This window comes from Felis catus, chromosome A1 (genome assembly GCF_018350175.1).
Source record: "Felis catus isolate Fca126 chromosome A1, F.catus_Fca126_mat1.0, whole genome shotgun sequence".
Lineage (NCBI taxonomy): Eukaryota > Metazoa > Chordata > Mammalia > Carnivora > Felidae > Felis > Felis catus.
This window is the reverse complement of record NC_058368.1, coordinates 70,356,949-70,384,466: the sequence shown is the minus strand read 5'-3', so window position 1 is coordinate 70,384,466 and position 27,518 is coordinate 70,356,949. Positions and strand designations below refer to the sequence as shown.

General features: G+C 43.9%; 1 protein-coding gene and 1 long non-coding RNA gene across 6 annotated transcripts in view; one reads left to right on the top strand and one right to left on the bottom strand.

Annotated features, from left to right (window-relative positions):
- Positions 1-2,137: 2,137 nt before the first annotated feature.
- Positions 2,138-5,563, bottom strand: LOC123384796. Its single transcript, XR_006596381.1, has 3 exons — positions 5,426-5,563; positions 4,289-4,510; positions 2,138-2,920 (listed from the first exon to the last, which is right to left on the bottom strand). It is a non-coding gene; the product is annotated as an uncharacterized LOC123384796 (long non-coding RNA).
- A 57-nt stretch (positions 5,564-5,620) lies between these two features.
- DOCK9 (dedicator of cytokinesis 9) overlaps positions 5,621-27,518 on the top strand; it is a 291,308-nt gene continuing 269,410 nt past the window's right edge. For all 5 annotated transcript variants that reach the window (XM_023252831.2, XM_023252829.2, XM_023252810.2 and 2 more), the window contains exon 1: positions 5,621-6,079. In XM_023252831.2, coding sequence (XP_023108599.1) covers positions 5,951-6,079 — 129 coding nt within the window. In that variant the 5' untranslated portion in view covers positions 5,621-5,950. The remainder of the gene's footprint in view (positions 6,080-27,518) is intronic.

Sequence of the window (27,518 nt, the reverse complement as noted above, 5' to 3'; positions counted from 1 at the left end):
GAAAAATAATGGCAAACTATCAATGCTGTCCTTTAAAGAAAGGTGAATAGAATGAATCTGGCTGGTAACAAATTCTATTTAAAAAATTTTTTTTTAATGTTTATTTATTTTTGAGAGAGAGAGACAAGACAGAGTGTGAGTGGAGGAGGAGCAGAGAGAGAGGGAGACACAGAATCTGAAGCAGGCTCCAGGGTCTGAGTTGTCAGCACAGAGCCTGATGCAGGTCTCGAACTCATGGACCACAAGATCATAACCTGGGCTGCAGTCGGACACTTACCCACTAAGCCACTCAGGCGCCCCAACAAACTCTATTTTATAATTTTTTTTTAAATTTTTTTTCAACATTTATTTATTTTTGGGACAGAGAGAGACAGAGCATGAACGGGGGAGGGGCAGAGAGAGAGGGAGACGCAGAATCAGAAGCAGGCTCCAGGCTCTGAGCCATCAGCCCAGAGCCCGACGCGGGGCTCGAACTCACGGACTGCGAGATCGTGACCTGGCTGAAGTCGGATGCTTAACCGACTGCGCCACCCAGGCGCCCCCAAATTCTATTTTAAAACAGGTATCTTCTCTTTTTCCAAGCTAAATTATTAGTCCCTCTTTATTATTAGTTTTGTAGCAAAGCAACAATTTATTATAAAAAGAACAGTTCAAACATAACATGAAATGATGCTCTATGCTATAGTCTAAAACAGTTGAATTATAATTAATGATTATAATAAATATAGAAAACAACTAGGTATGGTAATAATGACTTCATTTGAAAGGATATTGAACGATACTCTTTTAAGGGTACATTATGAACATTTTGACACAATAAAAAACTGTCTTTTCACTAACTTCATAATTTTAAAAATTTTAAATATTTAACATTTTTTAAATGTTTATTATTCTTGAGAGAGAAAGAGAGAGACAGCATGAGAAAGCGAGGGGCAGAGAGAGAGGGAAACACAGAATCCGAAGCAGGTTCCAGGCTCTGAGCTGTCAGTGCAGAGACCAATATGGGGCTCAAACCCATGAACTGTGAGATCATGACCTGAACTAATGTCAGACACTTTACCAACTGAGCCACCCAGACGCCCCTAAAAATTTTTTTTAATGTTTATTTTTGAGAGAGAGAGAGAGAGAGAGAGAGAGAGAGAGACACCAAATGTGAGCAGGGGAGGGGCAGAGAGTGAGGGACACAGAGAATCTGAAGCAGGCTCCAGGCTCTGAGCAGTCAGCACAGAGCCTGATGCGGGGCTCGAACCCACAAACGGCGAGATCATGACCTGAGCTTAAGTCAGATGCTTAACTGACTGAGCCACCTAGGTGCCCCTCATAATTTTATTATTATACTGATCTCTAGTAGTGCCTTGTATATAACAGAGTTCAACATATTTGGTAAAAGAAAATGTCCAGCTTTAGTAAGAAAAAAAAAAGTACAACAGTCACAGATGCTTAATTTTAAAAATTCAGTCAATGCAAGGATAAAATAAAAAAATGAAAGCCCCCTTCCTACTTCCTTGGATGCTACAATCCACAGGACTGGCAACTCTTTACAGGATACTTTTTATGTACACTAAAAACAGATATGTTCTTTCAAGATTTACCTGGAAAAGATTTTAAACTAATTATGCATCATTAAGACACATACAAATCCTAAAAGCAAACCTAACAAGGAAATGATGCAGTAAGAAGTTATCAGTAAAAGATGGCTAATGCTTGAACTATAAGTACTTGGGTGAGGCCCAGTCATTTATATGCACATTTCCAAAACTGGCTGCAATTATATTTCATCTCCATTACCTACTAGTATCATCCTCAATAGAAAGGAAAGCTTTCTTCTTATAGTTTTGGAAAACTAGTGATGGGTTACTCCCTCAAGCTAAAATAGATGGCTATATCTTAAACACCTTAACACCTTAAACATACCTTAACACACCTTAAACACCACCTATCTCCAATCCATGCAGTACCCTTGCCTGGAGGTGATGCTCGTTCTCCTAGAAAGGTGTGACACTTCTCATGAGAGTTGATGCAGTAAAAACTTAGATAATTCTAAGTCCGCTCTGGTGGAGACTTAAAAAAAAAATAGCCTTTGGTAAGTATGTTAGTTTCCAAGGTTGCTGTAGTGAAGTATCATAAACTGGGTAGCTTAGTTTAGCACAGCAGAATTTATTCTCTCACAGGAGGCTAGAAATCTAAAGTCTAGGTGTCAGTAGGCTCACTCTGCTCCACCAAAGGCTCAAGGGAAGAATCCTTCTTTGTTCCATCCAGCTTCTGGTGGTTGCCAACAATCTTCGGCATTCCTTGGCGTGTAGATGCATCATTCCAATCGCTGCCTCTTTTTGTCACAGGGCCTTCTGCTTGTGTGTCTGTGTCTCTTCTCTTCTCAAAAGGGCACCAGTCACATTGGTCCAGTATCCAGTATGCCAGTATGACCTCCCTCTTTTTTTTTTTAGTAGGCTTTACACCCAACGTGGGGCTCAAACTCAAGACCCTGGGATCAAGAGTCCCATGCTCTTACCAACTGTGCCAGGCAGGCACCCCCAGTATGACCTCATTTTAACTTGATGCCATCCACAAAGATCCTATTTGCAAATTAAGGTCACATTCACAGGTACCAGTGTTAGGACTCCAATATGTCTTTTTAGGGGACACAATTCAACGCGTAACAGAAGGAACAAGTTTCTGCTCAAACTTAAACATAAGAAATGTCCCATTTGTTAATGACACACTTCATCAGGAAATAAAGGCTCAGCTCTGGGTTGCTGGGAAAATCGATATTCCTAGTTCACATGTTCCATGCCTCCTTCTCTATTAGAACTTGCACTTGAAGGGCACTTGGCTGGCTCAGTGAATAGAGGATGAGTCTCTTGATATTGGGCTTGTGAGTTTGAGCCCCAGGTTGGGTGTAGAGATTACTTAAAAATAAAATCTTAAAAAAAAAAAAAAAGAATTTGCACTTGATTAGACATTGTTAGTGACTACTGTCAGCACCTTACACATCATCCTCTGTTTCCTAAATGAAAATCTGCCTGCTCTAGAATCTATTGAATTAGTAAGCAAGCAAAGAATTCAGAACTGATATAGGATGAAATTAGGAGAAGGTTTGGGGAACTCCTCACTTTCTGGACATGTTCTTTTCTTTTTTTCTTAAAAATTTTTTAAAAACATTTATTTATTTTTGAGACGGAGCATGAGTAGGGGAGGAGCAGAGTGAGAGGGAGACACAGAATCTGAAGCAGGCTCCAGGCTCCCAGCTGTCAGCACAGAGCCCCTTGTGGGTCTCGAAATCACAAACTGTGAGATCATAACCTAAGCCAAAGTTGGACGCTTAACCGACTGAGCCACCCAGGCACCCCTGTTCTTTTCTTTATTTATATGTCTCTTAAAACAAAAAGGGGAAGAAAGAAAAAAAAGAAAACCCCATAACCTTGCATGCTTTTGCTGTTTTTTTGTTTTGTTTTTTTAAACATTTATTTATTATTGAGAGAGAGAGAGAGAGAGAGGCAGAGCGTGAGCAGGAGAGAGGCAGAGTGAGAGGGAGACACAGAATCTGAAGCAGGTTCCAGGCTCTGTGCTGGCAGCTCAGAGCCCGATGTGGGGCTGGAACCCACAAACCGCGAGATCATGACCTGAGGCGAAGTCTGACGCCAAACCGACAGAGCCACCCAGGCGCCCCCTTTTGCTGTTTTTAATAAACAAAAATATGATGTTTGCCTTCTTCGGAAGTAGAAATGGTCTAGAGAGCCAAGGTAACATAGTGGAGTAAAGGTTTGTGCTGTCTGGGACTACTTCAGGAGTCAGAAGCCGAAAGGGAAATCTTAATTTAGGATTCTCAGACTAGCATCTAATAGTTTAGGTAAGAATAGAACTGACATACCCCAGTGTAGACCAGACGAAGTGCACGCTCATACAGAACAGCACAAGTTTCCCCCAAGGGCTGGAAGATACGGGCCTGCATCTACCCGACTTTGTTGGGGTCACCCAGTTCTACTCTTGGAACAGGAGAGGACTGGGAAATGTCTAGGCTATTCCCTTATTTCGCAGAGGAGGAAATGGGTTAGTGTGTAATTGTTTTTGTTATCACACATGACTTGTTTTGTGTATCTTTCAGCCTGTTAGGCTCACTCAAGTGCCACATCCTGCATTCCAACCTCCTAGGAAAACAATCCAATTCAGCAAGCTTCTATTGGGCGCTAACTGCATGCCTAACCTCCAGTTTTATTATATGCTAGACCCGCCCATTAAGTCCTGAACGGTGGTGTTTTGCTTTCTGCACGAGATTGCTAGTTTTTCCTACCGCTTTAAGATTCCGATGTAGGCCAGTGTTTGGCTTTCTGGTGGGGTGGGACGCAATGGGCAGGCTCCTTCGTCGCGAAGACGGCGATTAGGACGCCTCCAGGCACTTAGGCTTGAGCGCCGGCGGCGATTCCTCCCGAGGCCTGTTCCAAGCTACCACCTCGCGCTGCGGAATCCGACCCGGCAGGTAAGGAGCTGTCCATCAGCAGGCAATGGGCGTGGCCTGAAAAGACCGGCCAATCAGAGGGGCCGCCTTTAAGATGGGCTCCCCGCCGCGGGAACCCGCCCAAACCCAAACCACTGAGCATGCGCTCTGGGCCCAGCGCAAATTCCCTCCTCCCTGGGCGCCCTCTCTCCGGCGGGGTCAGAGTTAGGCTGCTCGGGATTTCCTCAGAAAAGAGGGAAAAAGGAGACACGGCGGTGGGGCCCCTTAGGGACGAGAAAGTGGGAAAGCCTGTGAGAGGAAGCTCCTCAGATCGATGGCTGTCGCTAGCAGCCGCCAGCTCCTGGGTCTCGTGGGGCTAGCAGGCCGGCGCTTCTGGGTTTCCCGGGCTCCGCGCCTCGCGTTCCCGTCCGGCCGCGGAAGGGCGGCAGGAACGCTTGTGGTGTCACTTCAGCCTCTTGCAGGTTATAGTCCTCAGTTTACACAAGAGATAGGCCAGCCTCAGAAGTTTTGATCCCGCCCAAGGTGACGCAGCAGGTCGCCGTTGCGGGGCCGGGGTCTGCGGGACTCGCAGCGGCTGTACCGGCCTGCGCCGCCCCTCACCCGGGGACGCTCCCTTCGGTTCAGAGAGGCTCCTCGCCGTTCGCACCACGCTTCTGGGGGCGGAATGGTGGTTTTAGGCCGAGAAGCGCCAATGCGAGTGCGTGTGGCGCTCCAGGCAGGGTCCCAGACAGGGCGCTCCCTCCGGGCCCGCACGACCGCTTTTCTGTCCAACGGCCCTGTGCTCTCTAGGTGCAGCATAAAGCCCACCTTCCTGAGACCCCAGAGGCCCCCGGCCCACAGGGGGCGTGGTGCCACGGAGCCCGCACCCTGCCGCTGACCGCAGGGTCCCTTTAGACAGGCGCTGGTTTCGGGAACTCGGTCCCGCTCCAGCCCCGGATTGTGCGCCCAGTCGGCGGCGTGCGCGGCCCTCACCTCGGGTCTTCGGACGTGCGGCCCGAGAAGCGCAGGCGCCCCCACCTGTCCCGCAGCCCAGCGTCCCGCCACCTCGCTCCCGCCGTTCGGCGCCTACCGGGCCGACCTGCCGGGCCCGCCGTCCCGCCGCGCCGGCCCCTCCTCCGTCCGCCCCGCCCCGCCCCGCGCCGCGCCGGACACCCCGCCCCGAGGAGGCGGCCCGGCAAGCGGCCGCCGAGGGAGGCTGGTGGCATGGGGGAGCCGCCGCCGCCGCCGCCACACTCACGGTCGCGCCTAGCGAGCCCGGGCGTTGCTCTGAGCGCGGGGGACCGCGGACGCCTGGGGGAGCGCCTCGGGGCGTGACACGGTGCGGAGGGCGCGGCCCCGGTTGCCCCGCCAGGACGAGCGGCGAACGGCAGGGGGAGCGGGCGGGCGGCAGCGCCGGGAGCTGCCTGCGGGCCAGGCCCGGCGCCCAAGGCGCACCTGGCGGCGGCGCGGCCGGGCCGGACCGCGGGAGCAGGCGCGGCGGCGGCAGAGGCGGCGAGGATGTCGCAGCCGCCGCTGCTCTCTGCCTCGGCGGAGACTCGGAAGTTCACCCGGGCGCTGAGTAAGCCGGGCACGGCGGCCGAGCTGCGGCAGAGCGTGTCGGAGGTGGTGCGCGGCTCGGTGCTCCTGGTGAGTGCGGGACCACAGATGGTGGGAGGCGGGCGGGCGGCCACCTCCTCCACGCTCCTCTAAGTCGGTCGGGCCCAGGCCGAGCCGCCCGACTCAGCTAGGACCGCAGGATTAAGAGGTGGTGGATGCTGCACAGGGGAGAAGGGAAGGTCCCGGAGGGGCAGCAACTTCCACATCCCCACCCTGAGTCCGGGGTTCCTCTCCCCACTACTGCTGCCCCTTCCCTCCTGGGAATTTCCTGCGAGTGAGATCGCCATCTCCCTCAACTAGTCCCCTCCCACCCCGAAGTTTACCTCCTTCTGCCAAATGGGGCTTTACTCTCCTTTGCCCCCGTTTCTCCCGCAGTCCCCTGCTCTTCCGGTATTCAGGAGGGGCTTGACACCTGTGGCCTGGAGGGACTCAGGGGAGTGGAGGTGGGGGCTTCCTTTTTCAGTCCAAAACCCTGGGTAAGAGGTGGCCCTGCGTACCCTTTGGGTGGGCTGAGCTCCAGAAGGGAAGCGGTTCCGCCCCCTCCCCTTAAGCCGGCTTCCTGAGGTTTGGCCTCCTCTTCGGAAGGGTTAGGGGGCGTGATAGAAACCCTTGGTAATTTCAGCACTGGTGCAAATTACTATGGAGTTTGGGGATTTGAAGCAAGCGAAGCAATGAGGTCCAAGATTAATCGGGTTGTAGCAGAACATCTTTAAAGAATAGGCCTCTGGGTGTAGGATGATGAAGTTTTAAATCGACTTCTCCACAACCAGGGCTGGTCCTGCTATATTTGGAAACGCAGTACATCCAGATCACTCAGATGGCTCGGGAGAGGAGCGACTTTTGATGGCAGCATGTTCTCTGGGGCAGCTGGAAACTTTTAGCTGCTCCTTGCATCGTCGTTGGCATTTGTTTTCTGGAAAGGGGCTTGTTTGTGGGCGGGTGACTCGTGTTTGTTGGAACCATGCGGGAAGATGGGCCTTGGAAGTGATTGTCTGTGCTTTGTGGCCCTCTGTGTGGGGTATTGTCCAGTGGAGTGCAGGTCCCTTGACACAGGAGCTGGGGCATCTTTCTGGTGGCAGATAGATGCCCTTCCTGGGCAGACACAGGATGACATGAATGACGTTTGTGGAGATTGGAGATGAAACTTTGCTGATTTCCGTGTCCAGCTTGCTTAGTTTGATTTTTCTCTCAGTTGACAGCTCTGCCAGATCACCCCAGATTCCTCAAACTCCAACCAGTCCGTCCGTAATAAAATAGGGATTTTATTTTGCTTTTCTACTGCACTTGATCAGTGGGTGGTAAGAGTAGAGTAGGAGTTGGGAATAGACTAGAACCTGGCTTCTCCTCCATAACCCAAACTGACTTCTCTTCCTTTCGTCTAAGGAGGACTTCCTGCATCCTCTTGATTTTTGCCATTGTATGTGTGTTAAGGATAAAGCCTGCAACATCTGTGGCGTCTTTTCTGTTCTCACGTGAAATTTAGTTCTTTGAACCGGGAGCCACTGCCCTCAGCAGGGATTTGAGGCAAAAGAAGAGTAAGTAAAACATGACTGTGCCATGATTTCCAAAGTTCTGGCAGACTTGAACTGAAGAGGAGGTTCTAGTTTAATGACCATCAGGTTGAGCACAGAAGTGCCAATATAGGCACAACCTTGCAACAGACGTAGATGTGCAACATTCCTTGAGTATCTGCCCTTCCCACTGGAGGATGGCCTACTGATAGTGACCTGGTAGTGTCCATTCCCATGTCTGACACACTTCCGTGGTACCTCATGACACTTTACTGCTACATCTGTTTTCCCTGGCACCCTCTGGCATGGACCGTCAGATGCCTGGCTGGTGTCTCAACTCTTAGTGTCCTCTGTGGGTGGTCACTTGTATGATGAAACAAATACAAATTGCAGGAAAGCTGGTGTCCTCGCTGGGGCATTTGAGGGGCCCCCAAGCTGAATGGGAAGTGCATTGCAGTGGTTCTGCATTGCAGAAGGAGGAATCGGAGACAGTTTATAGATCCTAAAAATAACCCATTAACCTCACTCTTTTCACCTCCTCCCAGGCACTCTGCTACCACCTTCTTCTTCATGCTCCCCAGTGTCCATCAGGAAGTCACAGTAGGTGCTCCTGCCACATAAGTTCTGGTCTGGCTTTGGTCTAGGAGGACATAAGGAGGTGCCCCTGATCCTTGCAGGAGGCGGAACAGCAACCAAGCCACGGTTTGGAGTCCCATGGTCTAATGATCCATGCTTAGATGGAAGTATTACTCTGCTCTGCCTTTTTTTTTTTTTTTTTTTAAATGTTTTTATTTTTGAGAAAGCACAAGCTGGGGAGGAGCAGAGACAGCGGGACAGAGAGGATCTGAAGCCAGCTCTGTGCTGACAGCAGCGAGCCCCATGTGGGGCTTGAACTCACAAACCGTGAGATCATGACCTGAGCTGAAGTCGGACATTCAACCATTTCAGCCCCCCAGGCACCCCTCTTTTTTTTTTTTTAATGTTTTATTTATTTTTGAGAAAGTGCAAGTGGGAGAGAGGCAGAGAGAGAGGGACAGAGGATTGCTCTGTCTTTGACAACTTGGGTCAGTGCTAACACAATGCCTACAGCATAGTAAATGCTCAATAAATACTCTTAACTAGCTGACTAATAAAGCAATTTTGCAGATGGGGTAAGATTAGTTAAAAATGTGCTAGGAGAACTGGACAGCAGCATGCAGAAGAATGAAACTAGACCACTTTCTTACACCATTCACAAAAATAAACTCAAAATGGATAAAGGACCTGAGTATGAGACAGGAAACCATCAAAACCCTAGAGGAGAAAGCAGGAAAAAACCTCTCTGACCTCAGCCTCAGCAATTTCTTACTTGACACATCCCCAAGGGCAAGGGAATTAAAAGCAAAAATGAACTATTGGGACCTCATGAAGATAAAAATGAAAGGAATATGGATATAACTAGTTCTTCCCTTGCTTCTAGTACTGGTGAGTGGCTGGTAGTGAGATCAGAAACAACAAAATTAATAGTTTAGTGGGTACTAAAGGCTGCTGTTTAAAAACAAACTTTAAAATGTGAAAGTGAGACGTGCTTATAAGTTTTTCATTGTTTGATAGCTTCATTTTTCATAGGCTCAGGTTTGCGGGCCTTTAAAAATGATTTTGTATTAATTCAAAGAGCTTGAAAATAAACATACAAAAAAGTGGAGAGAATAGTATAATGAACCCTCATAGTCTACCACACAGATTCAATAATTATCAAGATTTTACCTAAGTTTGCTTCAACTGTCCATTTTTTATTTTGTGTATGTGTGTATGTTTGTGAATTCCGGGTCTCTTGTCCTTTCTCCCCATACTCCTAGTACGTATTGTTAAAAATAAGGATATTTTGTATGGAAGTATAATGCCATCATGCCATCAACATAATGCCATCAACAGTAATTGTTGATATACTCTTCAGGTTTCCCAGATTGCTTAAAAAACATCTTTGATAGGTAGTTTGTTCTAATCAGGATTTAAATAAGGTTTGCAGACCTTTTCAAATGTGGTTAGCTCTTTCTTTTTTCTTCTTTCTTTCTTTCTTTCTTTCTTTCTTTCTTTCTTTCTTTCTTTCTTTCTTTCTTTCTTTCTTTCTTTCTAAGGTAGGTTCCACACCCAATGTGGGGCTTGAACTCATGACCCTGAGATCAAGAGTCACATGGTCTACTGAGTCAGCCAGCTGCTCTGGTTCTCTCTTTCGTGAGGCTTAGAATTATGGTAGTGAGGACCCTATCTGGGGTTAGGAGTCCTGGGTTTTAATCCTAAAGGCTTAGTAGTTTAGACCATGGGTTCTGGAGGCAGAGCATGTGGTTTGTAAGTCAAGCTCTGCCCCTTACCAGCTGGGCAGTCTTAGGCATATAACTTAAACTTGCTGTGCCTCAGTTTCCTTATCTGTGGAGTAGAGATAATAACCGTACTTATTTTTTTAGGGTTGGTTAGGAGGATTAAATGAGTAATATAGAGAAAGCTCTTTGACAATGCCTGGCGTATATTTGACCAATCACTTAAGTCACGCTGTGCTGTTGTGTAACTTATCTGAACTTTAGGGCTCCATTATATTAAATGAGGTGCTGTACTAGGTTGTTCCTAGAGGCTCTTTCCTTATCAACAGGCTTGAATTCTAAGTTGCTTTTTATGATTAGTAGATGTATTGCTAGTAATCGTCTTGGTTGTGGGAAAAGTAATTTATGAGTTTGGCTAATGAAGGAAGAGTCCTCACAATTCCAGAATTAGTTTTCCATGATTTAGAATAGTTGGGAGGGCAGGGCAGTACATTCAAAATATATGCAAGCTCAGAAGAAAACGTTCCCCGAGACAGGCTGAGTTGTGATTGCTTTTGGAGCTCCTGAAAGCATTTTACCTTGCTTGAGTCTTTCAGATTTATTAAAGATAGCATCATAATGGCCTAGATCTAACGGACTGTATCACCCAAGGCCTAAAAATATCCTTTCTCTGAAAGATTTGTGTAAATATTGTGACATGGGCCTTTGTGTGGGTTTACCAGGTATATGAACTTGGGTATTGATGCCTGCCTGGGTCACCTGGCTGCCAACTTCCTTATTGATCTTATCTCTGTATGTTCAGCTTCAAACTCTCCTTCCATGTCAAGCCCCTGCCAGTGATACTATTCCATGCCCTTCATCCAGCAGTATGAAATGAAATGAAACCGAGTCAGGTCACTAAATTTTCCTTTGTGTTACTGGCAGAGGATGGACAGAAGGTGTGGGCTGATTCTCTCCTGGAATATGTGCTTGAGGCCTTCCTCACCCTCTTAGGTCAGTCAGCTCAAGGTTCCAGTATTATCTGAGGTAACGTGAGACCCAAGTGGTGGTGTTCTTTGAAATCCTCGGGTAAGGTAAAACCTCATTTTGGCTGTAATTTCAAATCAGATATGTTAGTAAATCGGCAACTGAACTGGCCTGAGCATCACCTCACTGTCTTTCTCCACCCTCTGGTGGAGTCCTAACAAACAGAAATGTCCCCAAACACAGGAAGTAGGGTGGAGGCCCATCTCTAAGTAGATAATCAACAACAGGTTCTATTTCTTTGGTTTCTAGTCCATTTGAATATTAGGAGACAGGAGGGCATTAGTAATGCCTTGAGTTTGAAAAGGGAGGGAAGGAATTGTAAAATCTTTCTCCACGTGGATTGAGGGCCTTCTCTGTGCTAGGACTGTTTGCTGACTGGTGGAGATACGCTGCTGTGTTAGAGCGAGCCCTCGCCCTGAGGGTTTATGATCTAAACAGGTGGACAGGTGAGTAGTCTATAGAAAGGTGGATCACAGTACAAGGGAGCACATTTAAAAGGTCAAATGGTTGGTTCAGTGCATAGAGGAAGATGAGATGGCAGAACTGGTGCACATGGGAAAGTGTTCTGAGGAACTAAACAGGACCTGGAAGAGGCAGAGATAAGGGGGACTTTTTTCCTAGAAAAGAATGAGAGATTGAACAAATGCTTGCTTGGAATGCCTGGCTAGGCCAAGAAGGAGCAAGCAGCAGCTTAGACAAAGAGGGACAAGTTTTAGGAGGAAGGGGGAGAAATTTTGAGAGGTACGTTTGCTAATTTGGAGAACAATTTCAATGATTGGCTGAGAGTACATCACAAAATATATATATATTTTTTCCCTTGTCTCTTTGAAACCTATTTAGGTTTATTTTATTTTAATTTATTTATTTTTGAGGGAGAGTGAGAAGGTGAGCAGGGGAAAGGTAGACAGAGAAGAAGACAGAGAATCCCAAGCAGGCTCCGCACTGTTAGTGCAGAGCCCAGTGCAGGGCTTGAACTCACAAACTGTGAGATCATGACCTGAGCTGAAATCAAAAGTAGGACGCTCAACCGACCGTGCCACCCAGGCGTCCCTGAATATATGCTTCTGAGAGACATCTTTTCCTAAGTGTAACCTTGGGGGTAAATAATGTGACGGTTTTATGTCATGCCCAAGGACAGGGAGAAAGGTCTGTGGCATGAAGAGAAAACCCAGAAATAGGACTAAGTGTGTGTAATCATTTAGGGTATCATGGGAGGAGTAGTCAAATGTGGTGAGTGCGCTCCATTCAGTAAATGGTGTTGCAAAGAAACAGTGTTGGGGCCCTGCCTTTTATACTAAAATAAATTATAACTAAATATAAGAGTTGCATGTGAAATAAATAAAAGAAGCAGCATAAAACATCGATGAATAATCACGTAAGGGTGGAGAGGGATTTTTAAAGCATTAAAGTAAAGGGAAAAACCAGTTTTGTCTGCATTTATGAAGTGAGCTGTGGCTTTGCCACTGGTGAACTGAGGCCTTGGAATAGGTTACTTCACCTAAGCCTCAGTTTGCTCATCTGAGAGTTCAGATTACTAGATATTATTATCTTAGTTTTTAAAATAAAGATCAAATAAGGTATTTAAATCACTTAATATGTTTAACAGAAGTAAGGTCATGTTATGTTAATAAAGTAAGAAGTAAGGTCATGTTATCTTGACTAAATATATCTGCATCCAGCATTTATTGAGCACTTACTATGTCCTAGGATATATGTTAGAGCTTTACATGTGGGAGGGTGAGTCACAAGGTGACCCGGCTGTAAGTGGAGGGCCTGGGTCTTGAACCTGGGCACTGTGGCTTCAGACCATGTGTTCCTAACCACTCTGCCTATTGCTTCCCATGTGAACACTCAAACCTCTGTTCCATGTGTAACAAGTACTATAAATTTAAGTCAGTAAGCTGCCTCTGACTTGATTTCAGCTCAGATCATGATCCCAGGGTCACGGGGTCGAGCCCCATGTCAGGCTCTGCACTGAATGTGGAGCCTGCTTAGGATTCTCTCTCACTTCCCTCTGTCCGTTTCTCCTGCTCTCACTCTTTCTAAGAAAAATCCATGCTGTCCATATAGAGACGCCCAAAATATAAAGAAAATAAAAGTTTTGTACTCTCTCTCTCTCTCTCTCTCCTTAAAATAAAATGACAAAGAAATTTTTTTTAAAGGAGTGCCTGGGTGGCTCAGTTGAGCATCCCACTCTTGATTTTCATTCAGGCCATCATCCAGGGTCGTGGGATCAAGCCCCGGGTTGGGCTCTGCACTGAGTGTGGAGTCTGCTTAAGATTCCCTCTCTCTGCCCACCTCCCCAAATAAATAAAACAAAACAAAATAAAAAGTCATAAGCTTAGAAACACTAAACACTTTATTTATCTATATCCATATCTAATAGTATTACGTTTTTAAAAATATATTGAGAGTTCTCGTAAATCAATTACAAAAAGAAAAACACTCCAGTAGAAAAATAGGAAAGGACATTAATACGCAATTTCTCAAAGAAAGGAGTATAATTAGCCAATAAGGAGCAGACAAACATGTTCAACCTTGCTAATAACTAGAGAAACATTAATCAAAACAAGATGCCATTTTTGCCTGATAGATTTGCAAATTTGCCAAGATAGAAAAGACATTTGCAAGGATGGGTGAACTCCTGTTTGCAGGACTACTCTGTCCCCAACTCCAGGGACTCTCATTTGCATAGCATTTAGTGAGAATTGTGCCTCCTGGATTTTATGACATGATGAATGGTATAATCTTTTTGCATTTGGGCTTCATATCAAAAACTTTAACACACTCCCTTTTTTTGGTCCAGTACTTATAACTGTGGGAATTTCTCCTGAGGATCAACCTGAAATGTGCATTTAAGTTCAGTGTCTGAAGTCACAGTGCTGACTGCTCAGGGCAGAAAATGTAAAATACCGACCAACTGCAAACTATCGAAAGATCTTGACAGTAATCTAAATAAGTTGTGGAATGTGGAATATTTACGATACCATTACGTTTTGTTTTAGAAGAATATTGTTGAGAAAAATTTTCCATTGCATCACTGGAAGGCAGGGAGGCTTGTGTTTAAGTTCGGGGGCTTGGGCCTGGCTGTTTGGGTTCTAGTACCTCTTTGCTACTAAGCATGGTGTAACCTTGGATTGAGCCCTTGAAGTCTGACTTGTCCTTGGTGTGGGGTGGCCTCTCAACTTGTTGGTCTGTAGCATTTGATGCCGTTCAGCCCCCCTCCTTCCCCTTCTCTGGTTCTCTCCCATGCTCCAGTCTTCACTCTTTCCCCTTGCTACCCAGACACCTGGGGGCATTCCTGACGGGTCCCTTCTCCACCATTGGCTCATGGCATTTAATCTCTGCTCTTTACTCTGAAGGGAGCTCTCTACCTTCACTTGGACTTCTGAATCTTTATCTCAGTTTCCCCAGCTTAGACCTACTTGTCCATGTGTACTTGGACCTGTCTGACACGTGTACTTGGGTGTCCTACCAGTCCCTTATGTTCAGCATCTGTGAAACATAAATTGCCACTTTTCATCCCAAACCAGCCATCCTCTTTGCGTTCTTTTCCTTAGCAATAGGCATTATTGTCACGGCCACCGACTTTGAAATCTCTCATTCCTCCTTTATCTCTTCTTTTCATCTCCTTTTGCCTTCCTCTTTCCGTCATCACTGCATCCATTATGTCCTATTTCTGCTTCTGTGTGGGCGAATGACTCTCAAACCTTGGTGGCTCAGAAGGGTTTTTTTTCCCTCCCAGTGCTGCCTGTCTGTTGAGGATGGCCGGGGCCATGTTATCCACATCCTGGGACCTGGGTTGGGGACAGCCACCATCTTGAATATGGTGTGTCCTTGTTGGGGGGAAAGAGTGTGGGGACTTCCTCACAGACTCTTACTCTTCCACACACTTTTGCTTCCGGTCCATTGGCCACACCTAGCTCCAAGAGGTGGGAAGTCCATTCTTATCTATGTGCCTGGAAGGAGAGCTAAGATCTTTGGTGAGCTGCACTCCTGACTGCTGTGACCTATCGTCCCCTTCCCTCTGTCTCCTGCCCTTCCCTTGGTCCCCGCCATAGTCCCTCCTATCTGGTCTCCTTGCTGCCTTTCTTCCTCTATCCTTAAGGCTTTAATTCTGAATCGTTAACACAACAGTGCTTCCCACTGCCCTTGGAATAGGAGCTTGGACTGTAAGGTGCTCTCCTTGTCAGGCACCACTCTGCCGTTGCTCACTGGCTCGGCTTTAACGTTCTCCGGATGCCAGGCTCTCTCATACCCCAGGACCTTGGCAGGAGTGCTTACCTCTGCCTGGGATAATAATCACCTCTTGCCTCTTTCCTCATCTGCCAGGCCACTCCCCTAGGTTTCTGGAACTGTACTTACATGCCCTTGCCTCACAGAGGCCTTGCCTACCCACCCAAACCCGAACAGGCCTTGCCTGTTCTTTTCCTCTGTTCCGCTTAGCACAATTTAGATATTTATTTGTGTGTACGTTTGTTTAATGTCTGTTTCCCTCACTGAACTGTTTGTTGACCACAGTTTCTCCAGGGCCTGGCAGATAGCGGGGCTTCGACCAATATTTTATGTGTGAATAAATGAATCCTGAAGACTACATCTTACGCTTTCAGTTTTTCATCTTTTTTTTTTTTTTGATTCCCCCTTGCCCTTAATCTCACTCCCCTGTACCCATTTCTATTTACTTCATTCTAGCCCATCTCCCTCTGCCAGATTAATTTTCCTAATGCTCAGTTCCGTTATGTCATTAATTTTTCATTGCCACCTGACAGATTTGGTTATCTTCTCGCATGTAAGAATATCACTTTGGGGCTGGCCCTGTGTTTGTTTTAGTTTAGAAAAAAACTGGTCAGGTTGTCAGTAAATCTGCATGATCTCTGCATAGTTTTTGAAAGCAGCCACACATTTTGGTACAAATAAGATTAATTTTCTTTTTTAGGACCATTTATCTTCACCAACTCTTTAGAGCTTCAGTGTATAAAATAACACACTGATCTAATTCTTGTATTAGCTATTTATTAGCTAACTGATCTGAAAACAAAACAGAATAAAACAAAAATACAGTCAATAAAAACCACTGGAAGTGCCTTCCATTCAGTTGAATCTGAGTCTTGCAAACCATGCAGAAGTACGTGGATGGTGGAGTTGTTTCTGTTTCTTTTACATCTCTGGCACTTTTTCTCTAACAGACTCCTTGAGTGCTTATCAGTGAATTGATAGCAAGGAAACATACTATCTGATCAGAACTCTAATGCCAAATGGTGTGTTTGAATCTCCCCACCTCCTTTCTTTGAATTTGGCAGGGATAAATACCATGAAGATAGTACTTGGGTGTGTCTACTTTGGGAGGCAGGCTGGGCCAGTGCTTGTGTTAGAGACATGGCCATTTATTTATTATAGATTAACATTTATTGAATGTTAGCTAGATTCACTGAGAGTTAGTCTGGAAGCTGGTGTCCACAAACTACCTATGGTCTCCACTGACCACTTTATTCTCAAGTTTATTCTGAAACTTGTATGTTCTTAGTTTGAGATTCACATGCTCTATTTTCATACATTTCGTCTTGACAGAAAATACATGTTCTGTCATGTGGCTATAGTAATGTTCTGTGGAAAGATGTTTACTGTGCTAAGTTAAAAAAGAGATTATAAGCAGTCTATACAGAATGATTCACTGAAAAAAGTAGAGGTAGTATTTTGTCCATGAGAAAGTTTTATGACCTTACAGATGCTATGATAAACCATGCTCTTTTGTTTCAGGAATAAGTTAAATATCAGATGTTTAGTTCCTGAATTCTAGAACATAGAAAAGGTTGGTAGTATAACCAAGATGATGTTGATGGGGGATTGTTCTTTCTAGGGATGCAGTGGAATATAACAGATAAGAACTTGGGCTCCAGACATTCGAAACCCGAGCTCTGCTGAGAAGTCTCTTTACCCTGAGAATGGACACTATGACGACACTTGTCTTGTAGATCTTTGTGATGATTAAGTGAGCACGTGCATGTAAAGCACTTAGAGTAGGGTTTGGCACACAGTAAATACCCAGTAAGTACAAGCTTTTATTACTTATGAGAGCAACCTGTAAGAATATCATATGACCCTTAAAAGTGCCGTTTAGGGAGAATTTATAACATGGAAAAATTACAATGTTGGGGGAAAAAGAAGCAAAATACGGAAATATGTATGATCACAACTGTGTAAGAAATAGCTTGTGTTTAAGAAAAATGTTGGAAGGAAATACATGAAAAGTGGGCATATAGTTTGTTCTTTATATATTCTGTTTCCTAATTGCATTACTTTCACAAATGGATAGTAATAATCTATTAAGGAATACAAAACACAATCAACGTAGGAGGAAAATTTTGGTGTTGCGTATAAAATTAGGACTCTCTGAAAATTGCACGTGTGTATCTTAGTGCTTAAACAAGTGTGTATCTTGATGTAAAATGTGCTCCTGAAGTGAGACAGACACTTGCATCTTGGTAGCAAAACAACCTGTCAATCAGTTTAAGATCCTACATTAAATGCTCATAGAAGAAGGCCCGTGTGAAATAGTGAAACTTTGCATTCGACAGTTTTATAAAATTCTTTCAAAAAACTGTCTTGCTTGAGCCTTCGGAAAATCCAGTCAGACAGGGATAGTTACTTTACTTCTGTTTTTTGATGAGGAAACTGAAGACAGGAGAAATCAAATGACTCACTTAAGGTCATCTGACTAATATTTAGCAGTTTTTCCATGGCAGGGATTGTCTAAATGATATAATTTGAGTTTCTTGGAAACTTTTTTTTTTTAATGTTTATTTATTTTTGAGAGAGAGAGAGAGAAGGAGGGAGCATGAGTGGGGGAGGGGCAGAGGGAATGGGAGACAGAATCTGAAGCAGGCTCCAGGCTCTGAGCTGTCAGCACAGAGCCTGATGCAGGGCTTGAACCATGAACTGTGAGATCATGACCTGAGCTGAAGTTGGACTCTGAACCAACTGAGCCACCCAGGCACCCCTGAAAACTTTTTTTTTAAATTTAAATTTAAATTTTTTAAAAGTAATCTCTATGCCCCACGTGGGGCTTGAACTCATGGCCCCAAGATCAAGAGTTGCATATTCTGACTGAGCCAGCCAGGTGCCCCGAGTATGTTAGAACTTTTAAATTGATGGGGCGCCTGGGTGGCGCAGTCGGTTAAGCGTCCGACTTCAGCCAGGTCACGATCTCGCGGTCCGTGAGTTCGAGCCCCGCGTCAGGCTCTGGGCTGATGGCTCAGAGCCTGGAGCCTGTTTCTGATTCTGTGTCTCCCTCTCTCTCTGCCCCTCCCCCGTTCATGCTCTGTCTCTCTCTGTCCCAAAAATAAATAAACGTTGAAAAAAAAATTGTTAACGTGAATCATTAAACACCTTTCAGGAAAGTACCATGAATTCTCTGGGTTGGGAGAAATTTGTGACATGGAAATGAAATCATATTGTTTTGGAGGTGAAAGTTATCTTTGAGGTCATCTGGTCCAGTTTCCTAATTTTACAAATGAAGAAGATTAAGATCTATCATGGTTAAGCGATTAGTCTGTGCTCATACAGCTAGTTAGTATTATAGACAAGAACAAAATTGAGTTTACTGACTCTGGGTTCAGTGTACTTTCCACTGACCACAGGAAATAATTGAGTTTACTCTGTTTACACTTGCATTTCATTGAATATCTTTACAGACCATGATAATCAGATTGTATCAGACTATGATACATCCGTTTGCACCATGGATCTTCTGCTTGTATATTTCATCAGTCTCAGGCCAGTTGGTAGGTGAAATTGACATTCATTTTTCTACAAGCCAAGAAAGGAGTTCTACATTTCTGTTAAGGGGTTAGGAGGAAAGAGAGAAGGAATTAAAAGGCAAGAATTACAAGATTAATCTAAAAACGGTCTCAATAGAAACTTATTGAGGAATGAAGAATTAATTTAGTAGTCAAATAATGTTATTTAAGGGATAGAAAATCATGGTTTTATGTGTACTTTGGTTCAAATCTTATTTGGCTTGAGAAAAAGACTTTCCTGGGCCTATTAACCTAAAATTCTTTACTGTAGAATAAGGTCTGTTAATGTAGGTCATTTTACCTTTCAGGCTGCTTTGCCTTGGCTAAAATAAATATTCAGCTATAAATGGCATTTTGGTTCAAGTTGTATTATTACAGGAAAAGTTGCATTTTTAAAATTGTTCAGTGAATTTATTTAATCTGTCATTCTAACATATTGCTGTTTTCTTAAGTAGAAAGCAGAGTTCCTATGGTGAGAGCAGAGGTGCCATAATATTTATAGTATGTTAGACTTTTATAAACTATTATACTAGCTAGAATTTGCAGAATATTTAATCTTGTAGGTTACAATTTTTTTCCTCTGGCTTTTAATATATTCATTTAGCCATTTTGATTTTCTTTATTCTTTGAAGAAAAACTCAGAGAATGCTATTTTTTTTCCTAGAAGATTAGTAATAACTACTGTTATAGGATTCTTTTTTTTTTTTTTTTCCGAACTGAAGAATGCGTGTGCCTTACTGTCTTATCTGGAGGTAATTTTGTGAAAAACCAATTAACACATCAAGTTTTTAATGGAACATAAAACTTAAAACCGCTCAAAGCTGAGAGAGGCAAAGATTGGTGACACAGCGTTAGTTTCTCCTGAAAGAGTTAATATATCCAGGCAAACTTTAGTAAACACATTGGTGTTGAGATTTCTGTACTGTGTAAGAGGAGGTGAGGGAGAAGAGGGATGATCAGTAGAAGATGATGGTTTCTTGAACTGGGGACAGTCACTTTTTATAAATCACATATCATGGTCTGGAGTTTCGAAGCTGGAAAGGAGGAGTGAAGATTATGGGCTCTGGATACCCCACAGGTTGGGTGGTGAGGATAGGCTCCTTTGGTAGACATTACAGAGAGCTCCATTTGAGGAAAGGAATTTCAGAATAGCTTCTAGAATTTGAGAGAATTGCAGCTGTCTTTTCCCGTGGCTTCATTTGTTAGAAATTGTCATAAAGAAGCCCAATTTCTGTTGTTGACAGTATGGAGTCTTGGTGTTTTGGACATCCTCCATTCTGGGAAATAAGTCCCAAACCAGCCCTACTCCATAATATCCCAGCATATTCCAGTGAGCAGTATACTACTTGTCAGGAGAACTGGGTTCTGCCTGTGACACAACTTTGTATCCTGGCCTAGGGCCTGCATTGTGTCACCTGTACGGTAGGGGAGGCACTAACCAGCCCAGAATGGATTTAAGCTGATTCTTTCTGACCAGATCTTGAGGTTTGGAGCCTGGCCTGGTGCAGCCTGGAGCTCATTTCCATCCGCAGGGACCTTTGAGAAGGGAGGGGCAGAGGCCTGATGGAGCCCAGTCTTTTCTGTTCCAGGCTTCCCTGTCATCTTCCATATTATCAGTCTAGGGCATCTTGCCCTAAGGCCTCCTGAGGATTCACTGTCCGCTTGTTTATCTTTCAGTGAGGATCTTAGCAGATCTTGAGTCATTTTTGAGTTTTTAATGATGACATTAGCAGACAAAAATGCAGTGTTATTACAGTTTTTTAAGTTCTTACGCTTCAGTGTTCAGTAGATCCCCGGTTATTATCTGTCGTTCATTTACTCAACAAACACTGAAGGATAAACATTTGATTAAGACACAGACCTTGTCTTCAAGAAGGGTGTTAGAGGGAAGGAGGAGCATAGATGAGACCCGGGGAGCTTTGGGGTTGGTGTTCCCCTTTGGGAGTCCTCTGCCTCTTGGCTCTCTGGCTTCCTGCAAGGAAGAAGGAAGGCTGTGACTAGTGCAGATCAAATTTGCAGGAAGGTCTGAGACTCAAGTCAGCTTTTAGGGAAGTAGAAATATACCAGGACCTCCACATCTGTTACTCTGCTTCCGTGACACCCAGGAAACTTGAAGCTTGATGTACATGCTCGTGGCAGCGTGGTGGTAGACTGTTTCCTCATGAAGCTGTTGGGTGAGGGTGGAGGAAACTCACATCAGTGATAATGGTGCAGTGGGAATCGTGGGTTAGGGCTCAAAGGAGTGGGCTAGAGAGGTGGGAGGGAAGGCTTTTTGTTTTTCTGGTAATGCAGCTGTTAACCTTACAGAGAGTCCTAAAATTAAGATTTTTTAGCTATATACATGTGATTTACTTTGAGGCTAACTAGGGAAAATAGGGCATTTATGAGATTAATTTCTTTGGGCAGCTAGAATGTGTCTCCTAGGTGCAAAGACCCCAAACATGCAGGGATTTGGATCTTGATTATGTCCTTACTTAACCCCACAAATAGTGTGAAGTTTAATAACAGTATCATATTAGTATTTTAAACTTATATTAAATAATATGGTAGTATATTACAGTAGTTTGTTTTCAACTATCTAGTTGATAGTGCAAGAACTGTAAAGCCTCTCTTTTCTTCAGAACTGAAAATGAAACTAATTTTTGTGAAGCTCCAGATTAAAAATAATCTGAGTTGATTTTAAGAACTGTGCATGAAAAGAAAATTAAGTTTTTTATGCAAAATCGTTAGGATCTTTAGGCTCCATGGAACACAGATTTGCATGGCGCTGTTACCTGGGTTTTTACTGATTGTAAAAGATACTGAGTACTTAACATGGGGGTTTTTGGAAGCAAGGTGACATCCTGCTCATTGCAGTTAGGCTAATGATAGCATAAATAGTAAGGTACCGGTCACTATTTCAAGTGCAAAGAAACATCTGTTCATAAAGTACTAAAAATGGTTCTTATATGAAGGTGCATGCATTTGGTTTAGGGTTGGTTTTTGTTTGGTTTGATCTTAATTAATTACTTTGCTTCCTGCCATTAAGGATATGTGTGGATCATGTTAATAATACCCTGGGAAAAGAAATGAGCAAGTATTTGATTGACAGATAAATATGGATGCACAGGTATATTGTAGATGCTTCCACATCTGTGTTTCCACGTATATCTGAATAGATAGATTTTTAATCTCACATATGCACCAAATTAGTTGAGCACGTTTGTTGAGTCCTTACATGTGCCAACCACTGTCCTCAGTGATTTGCAGAACCAGGATGAGTAAGGCAGATCCTATCCTAAGGTGTTGACACACTAATAGGGGAGAGAAGATTGCAAAATAAGCTTTATGCACATTTAAATAGAAGATTGTATCATTGTAGAGTTATAAGTAAAGCCTTAAAGAGTCCTCAGGAAGGCGAGTACTCCTAGTCTAGGGAATCAGAAAAAGCTTAATGAAGGAGATGGCATTTTGAGCTGAAAGTAGACTTGAATTGTTGTAGATAGAGGGTCCTGCACAGGTGAAGGCTCCTGGAGAGGAAATCATGGGCTGTACCTGGGGAGCAGTGAGTAGTTAAGACTGGTGAAGTGTAGAGAGAGTTAGGGATGTATGGATCTGGGTTACGTGGGACGGTGTGGAGAAGGTGGACAAGGGCCAGGTCGTGGAGTATTGACTTTATTCTTTGTTTTGGGTTTTTGACCTGGAAGATGCCCTGATTAGAGTTTTGCTGCAGGAATATGGTGACTGTGTGGTTGGAGCCTAGAGGCTGGGACATGGATGGGCATGGGGGCAGAGAGCTGTGGTCTTAGATATTACTTAGGAGACTTTTGCCATAATTTAGACAGGAAGTAATGAGGAGGGCATAAAGTAAAAAGGTGATGTGTAAAAGAAGTATTTTGGGATAAACTGGATGGGTATTTGGACCTGATTAGATTAGGTTATTTATTTATTCAATAAATATTTACCAATAATCTTCTGCCCCACACTAAGGTGAGCTTAGTGTTCCCTGGCTGGGTGAGATTGAGAAGCTGGAGGTATTAAATATAGCTTTAGGTTTCAGCCCTGGGAGACCAGGAAAGTGGTGATGCAGAAATCTGAGAACACCCTCCTTTTTACGTGGGCCTTGAGGGGAGTGTAAATTTATCTGGTCTCCTGCTTTCAGATAAACCATTGCAGACAGATGAGAATCTCATCTCGCATTATAAACTACCACCAGAGAAAAGGATTAGCAGTGAGCTGTTAGTGGCCTTCATTTTTTAGAGTGTTTAGGGTAGAGCAGACAGCTTTAAAAACCATCTATCTAGCTAGTCCTTTTTTAAAATACTCCGTCATGATCAGTGTGTGTTTAACCGTGGGGCCCCAACCAGCTGCCTTCTCTGCTATGGTCTGCAAGCCTGACATTCTGACTTCCTATCAGTTTTTTGGAACGAACTTTCCTGTCTCCCCTTTTCAGGGAAAAATTAAAGAAGCCTTTAAAAATGGTAGGATCATAATTATTTAGAGTCAAGATAGTCAGGTAATTAATTTTACCACTCTTTTTGTGCAGAGTTCTAAAGTTTACTTGTTTTAGGTAAGAGAAAATGTGGCTGCTTTGTACAAGAGGGCCCCAATTCAGTTTTGGAGGTGAGCTTCTCTAACATTTCTAAATACAAGCTAAGTCACTGCATGGATTGATAAATTATAGATGGAAAAGGGTTCTCAGTTTTCCTCTTCTTGGATTTCTTTCCTTCCTATGGCCATAGATCTCTTTTCTTTGAAATCCCATCTTCCTTTGATATCTAAATACTGTTATGTTATCTGGTTATTAGTCAATATGGTGAATGATAATACTAATTTTTTTTCACATCTCTCTGTTACTGTTTTCCCATTCAGATTCCCACTGTAGCCATCCCTTAGGAGAATGAGTACCTGTTGTTTTCTTCCTTCTACTTTCCAGAGAGTTTATCTGCTACTTCTCTTTCCGTGACTCATTCCCGTGTCTTTATTTCCAGCCTTGACCAAGAGATTTGTGGAGGTCAGAAGGAAGCCCATTGGTGAAGGCATATGATAAAAGAAAAAGGAGGAGGATACAAGGAGAATTTACCCTAAATGGAAGAAGATCTGCAGGTCTCAGTGGGGGGGCTTCAGAATAGAGAAACACAGTAGGAAGCAAAAATGTGAAGGTGTTGAACCTCCGCTTCTTACTGTAAGGTAGTGCAGCTCAACGTGATACCCACAGACAGGGATTTGCCTGTGAATCGTTTATAGCTCACCTGTGATGAACTATATACAGAGGAGAATAAGGGTGTAGAAACTTTAACAATTTGACAGGCCAACTTTAAGTCTATTCAATCTAATAAAAAATTGGGACTTTTATTTTGTGTATCTTTTTTTAAATTTCACTTAGTAGTTACTATTATTCTTTTGCATTTTATAAAAGTATTGGTCCCAGATAGGTTGGGGGAGGAAGGGCACCTTCACTGCGGGGAGTTTGAGAAGGCATGTTGTAGGTTGTGGAGATGGTAGTTGGGGAGGTTTTACTCCAAGTGCTTGGTTTGGGCAGTGGGAACGATGCGTGCACAGACCAGGAGCAGGTGGGATCTCATCTTAGTGCCTGAAGAAAAGGGGCATGACTGAGACAGAGTCTTGTGACTCTGGGGAGTTGTGGGTTGGAGGATGGTGTTTGGACGCAGGGTACCCACACTCGAGTGAGGCCCAGTCCCAGTGTTTAGTAGGAATGTGCATATCGCCCTGCTGGGGACTTTGAGGCTGGTCAGGGGCTTCCTGCAGCCTGAGTAGGGGCTGTGGGACCATCACCAGTAGTGTCGTCTTTGGCTCACAGGACACGAATAGGGTTATGTCATCTTCTGTGCTCTGAGCTTGCTTTTCATCCTTTATTAGTCTCTGTTCTTTCCCACCTCGACTCTGCCTAGACAGACGTATTGCACAAACCTTAATGTTGATTTTTCCCTGTTTACTGAACCTTTCTTTAAAATTCTTCTAACGTGGGCATCTGGGTGGTTCAGTCAGTTAAGCATCGGACTTCAGCTCAGGTCATGATCTCATAGTTCGTGGGTTCAAGCCCTGTGTCAGGCTCTGTGCTGACAGCTCAGAGCCTGGAGCTGCTTCAGATTCTGTGTCTCCTTCTCTCTGCCCCTCCCCCATTCACACTCTGCTCTCTTTCAGTAAAATAAACATTAAAAAAAAATTAAAATTCTTCTAACATGAAGAGTGATTCCTTCTGTTGATATTTTTCCTGGACCCCTTGTATTCAAAGCCATGCACCTTTCCATAGGCCTTTTCTTAACAGTGTAACTTATCTGACAGTGGCTGTTTTTCCTTTCCTGTGAAAGGTGGTGTCATGATGAATGCCCTACACATATTAACACCAGCAAAGCAAATTCTGGGATCCTGGGATGGCAATTTTATAATTTTTTCTATCTTTTTCCGCTTTGCTGGAAGCGACAGGATATTAAACCACCAAACTGGCGTGGTCCTCGGCTGCCTGCCAATGGAATATTTGGGGAAAGAATGGACCAGCTTTTGTTTCTCTTGCCTTCTGTGTAGCCTTGGGGTGGATTCTGAGGGGATGTTCCCCCCCGCCCCCCCCCAGAACTAGCCCATTTGGTATTGAGAAAGCAGGAAAGCGAGTTTTCCTGTTACGAGCAGTGAACAAAAAGCAAGCAGCGGATGGAGATATCCTGTTGGAGAAGGCTTGGGGGAGAGAATGCAGACAAATGCACCTCATTCTTTCTGCGTCTTTAAGGAATCTGAGGGGATGGGAAGGAAATCAGTCACTGCGGGCCAAGTCAAATGCTTTTCTTTTTATTTATGGTGCTTAATAAGATGGTTATAAGTTTATGCTTTGTGATTTAAAAACTTGTCAGACACAGAGATCTATAGCACATGACAGATTAGAAAAATGAAACAATTATTCTGTTTCTCATGAGGTCATTCGAAGTTTGCCTGTAAGGGGTCAATGAACTGAAACTCTATCCAAGTTATATTTATTTTTAGGTTTAAAAATCACATAAAAAAGGCAAATTCTTAGGGCAAGTGGGTGGCTCAGTCGATTGAGTGTCCAACTCTTGATGTTGGTTTAGGTCATAAACCTAGGGTTGTGGGATCGAGCCCTGTGTTGGGCTCTATGTTGAACGTTGAGCATGCTTAGGATACTCTCTCTCTCTCTCTCTCTCTTTCTTTCTCTGTCTCCCCCCATCCCCCTCTTTCCCTCACTCACATGCTCTCTCTCTCTCTCTCTCTCTCTCTCTCTCTCTCTCAAAACAAAACAAAACAAAAAAACTCTAATTCTTCCAAATTAGATTTATAGGATGGTTTGTCATAACCTCCTAGGGAATCATTTGTTGGTTCTTTTTAAAAAGAACTAACTTTTGCCTCTCTTATTACAGGAGTAGTTCATGTTTATTATAGGAAAATTAGAAAACACCTATGGGCAACTGAATGGTACAGGAATGGGCTGGAAAGACTTAGACGTGGAAAATTAGAGCAGTGTGGCGAAGGAGAGAAAACCAGAGTTTTCTGGCAGCTGTGGGAGTGGAGACAGGGTCAGGGAAGATCCTCCTGAAAACTCTCCATGGAAGCTGTCTTGCCTGCATGCCGCATGTTCACTGGTGACTTTTTACCTTTGAGGTTGGCCTTCCATTCTGCCATGGGTTTTAGACCTGATGATTTCCAAGTTTGTTTGGAGCTAGAAAACTGTGTAGTGGTCAGTTGAGAAGCTGGTCAACTCAGGGTATTTCATATCTTGTCAGTCAAGGAGAAGGAGTGCTGGGCAAGAAGGAAGTCTGAAGATAGATTTATATTAGTGAGTGAGTGGTGTGTGTGTGTGTGTGTGTGTGTTTGCGTGTGTGAGGGAGGGAGAGAGGATATCTTTGAGAGACTTGGTTGTAAGAGAGATAAAGAAAATATAAAAGAGAAGATACAGGACAATACAACAATTTTTTGAGGGGAAAAGAGGAAATGTACATTGGCTTCTGCCCTTTTGCATTATCTTCTTGACCTTCCCATTCCCTCCTTGTTTTGCCATATTGACAAATGCTTAGGTGTTTTGTGGGATGACACTTCTCCCTTTATCTCAGTAAACATTTATAGAGCAGCTATCAGTAGGTCATACTTTCAGTCCATTTTAGTTTATAAAGATAGTGTGAGAAATCCTTATAAGGCGTAGGATTAAATTGTCTTGAGAAATCCTTATAAGGCATGGGATTAAATTGTTTTGAGAAATCTTTATAAGGCATGGTATTAAATTGTCTTGGGCTGGGGTGCCTGGGTGGCTCAGTCACTTAAGCAGCTGACTTGATTTCTGCTCAGGTCATGGTCTCATGGTCTCATGGTTCATGGGATCGAGCTGTATGTAGGGCTCTGTGCTGACAGGGTGGAGTCTGCTTGGTGTTCTCTCTCTGTCTCAAAATAAATAAACATTTAAACAGATACATTGTCTTGGGCTTTTTTTTTTAATCTGTGGAAACATGTTTAATATCAAATCTACTAGCTATTTTATTATAGGTAAGGCAGGATTAACATGTAAAATGGGAGGTGTAGAAGCTTGGACTAGATAACACGTTGCTTTTGGTAGGTTCTGTAATAAATAGTCATTGACTACTGTTACATAGTAGCCACTGGGCTAGAAGCTGGGAAAGAATTATAAATTGGACAGATATGGTGCTTGATCTCACAGACCTTCCCTGATCAGGAGATTAACAGGTAATCCGTTCCAACATAGTGGGATAGGAATTCTGAAAAGAAACGTGTGGGATTTTCTGTGATGACATAGGAAAGATGCCTGTTCTGGACTAGAAGGAATGACATCTAGGCTGAGACCTGAATGATAAGAAGAAATGGGCCAGATAAAGGGAGATAT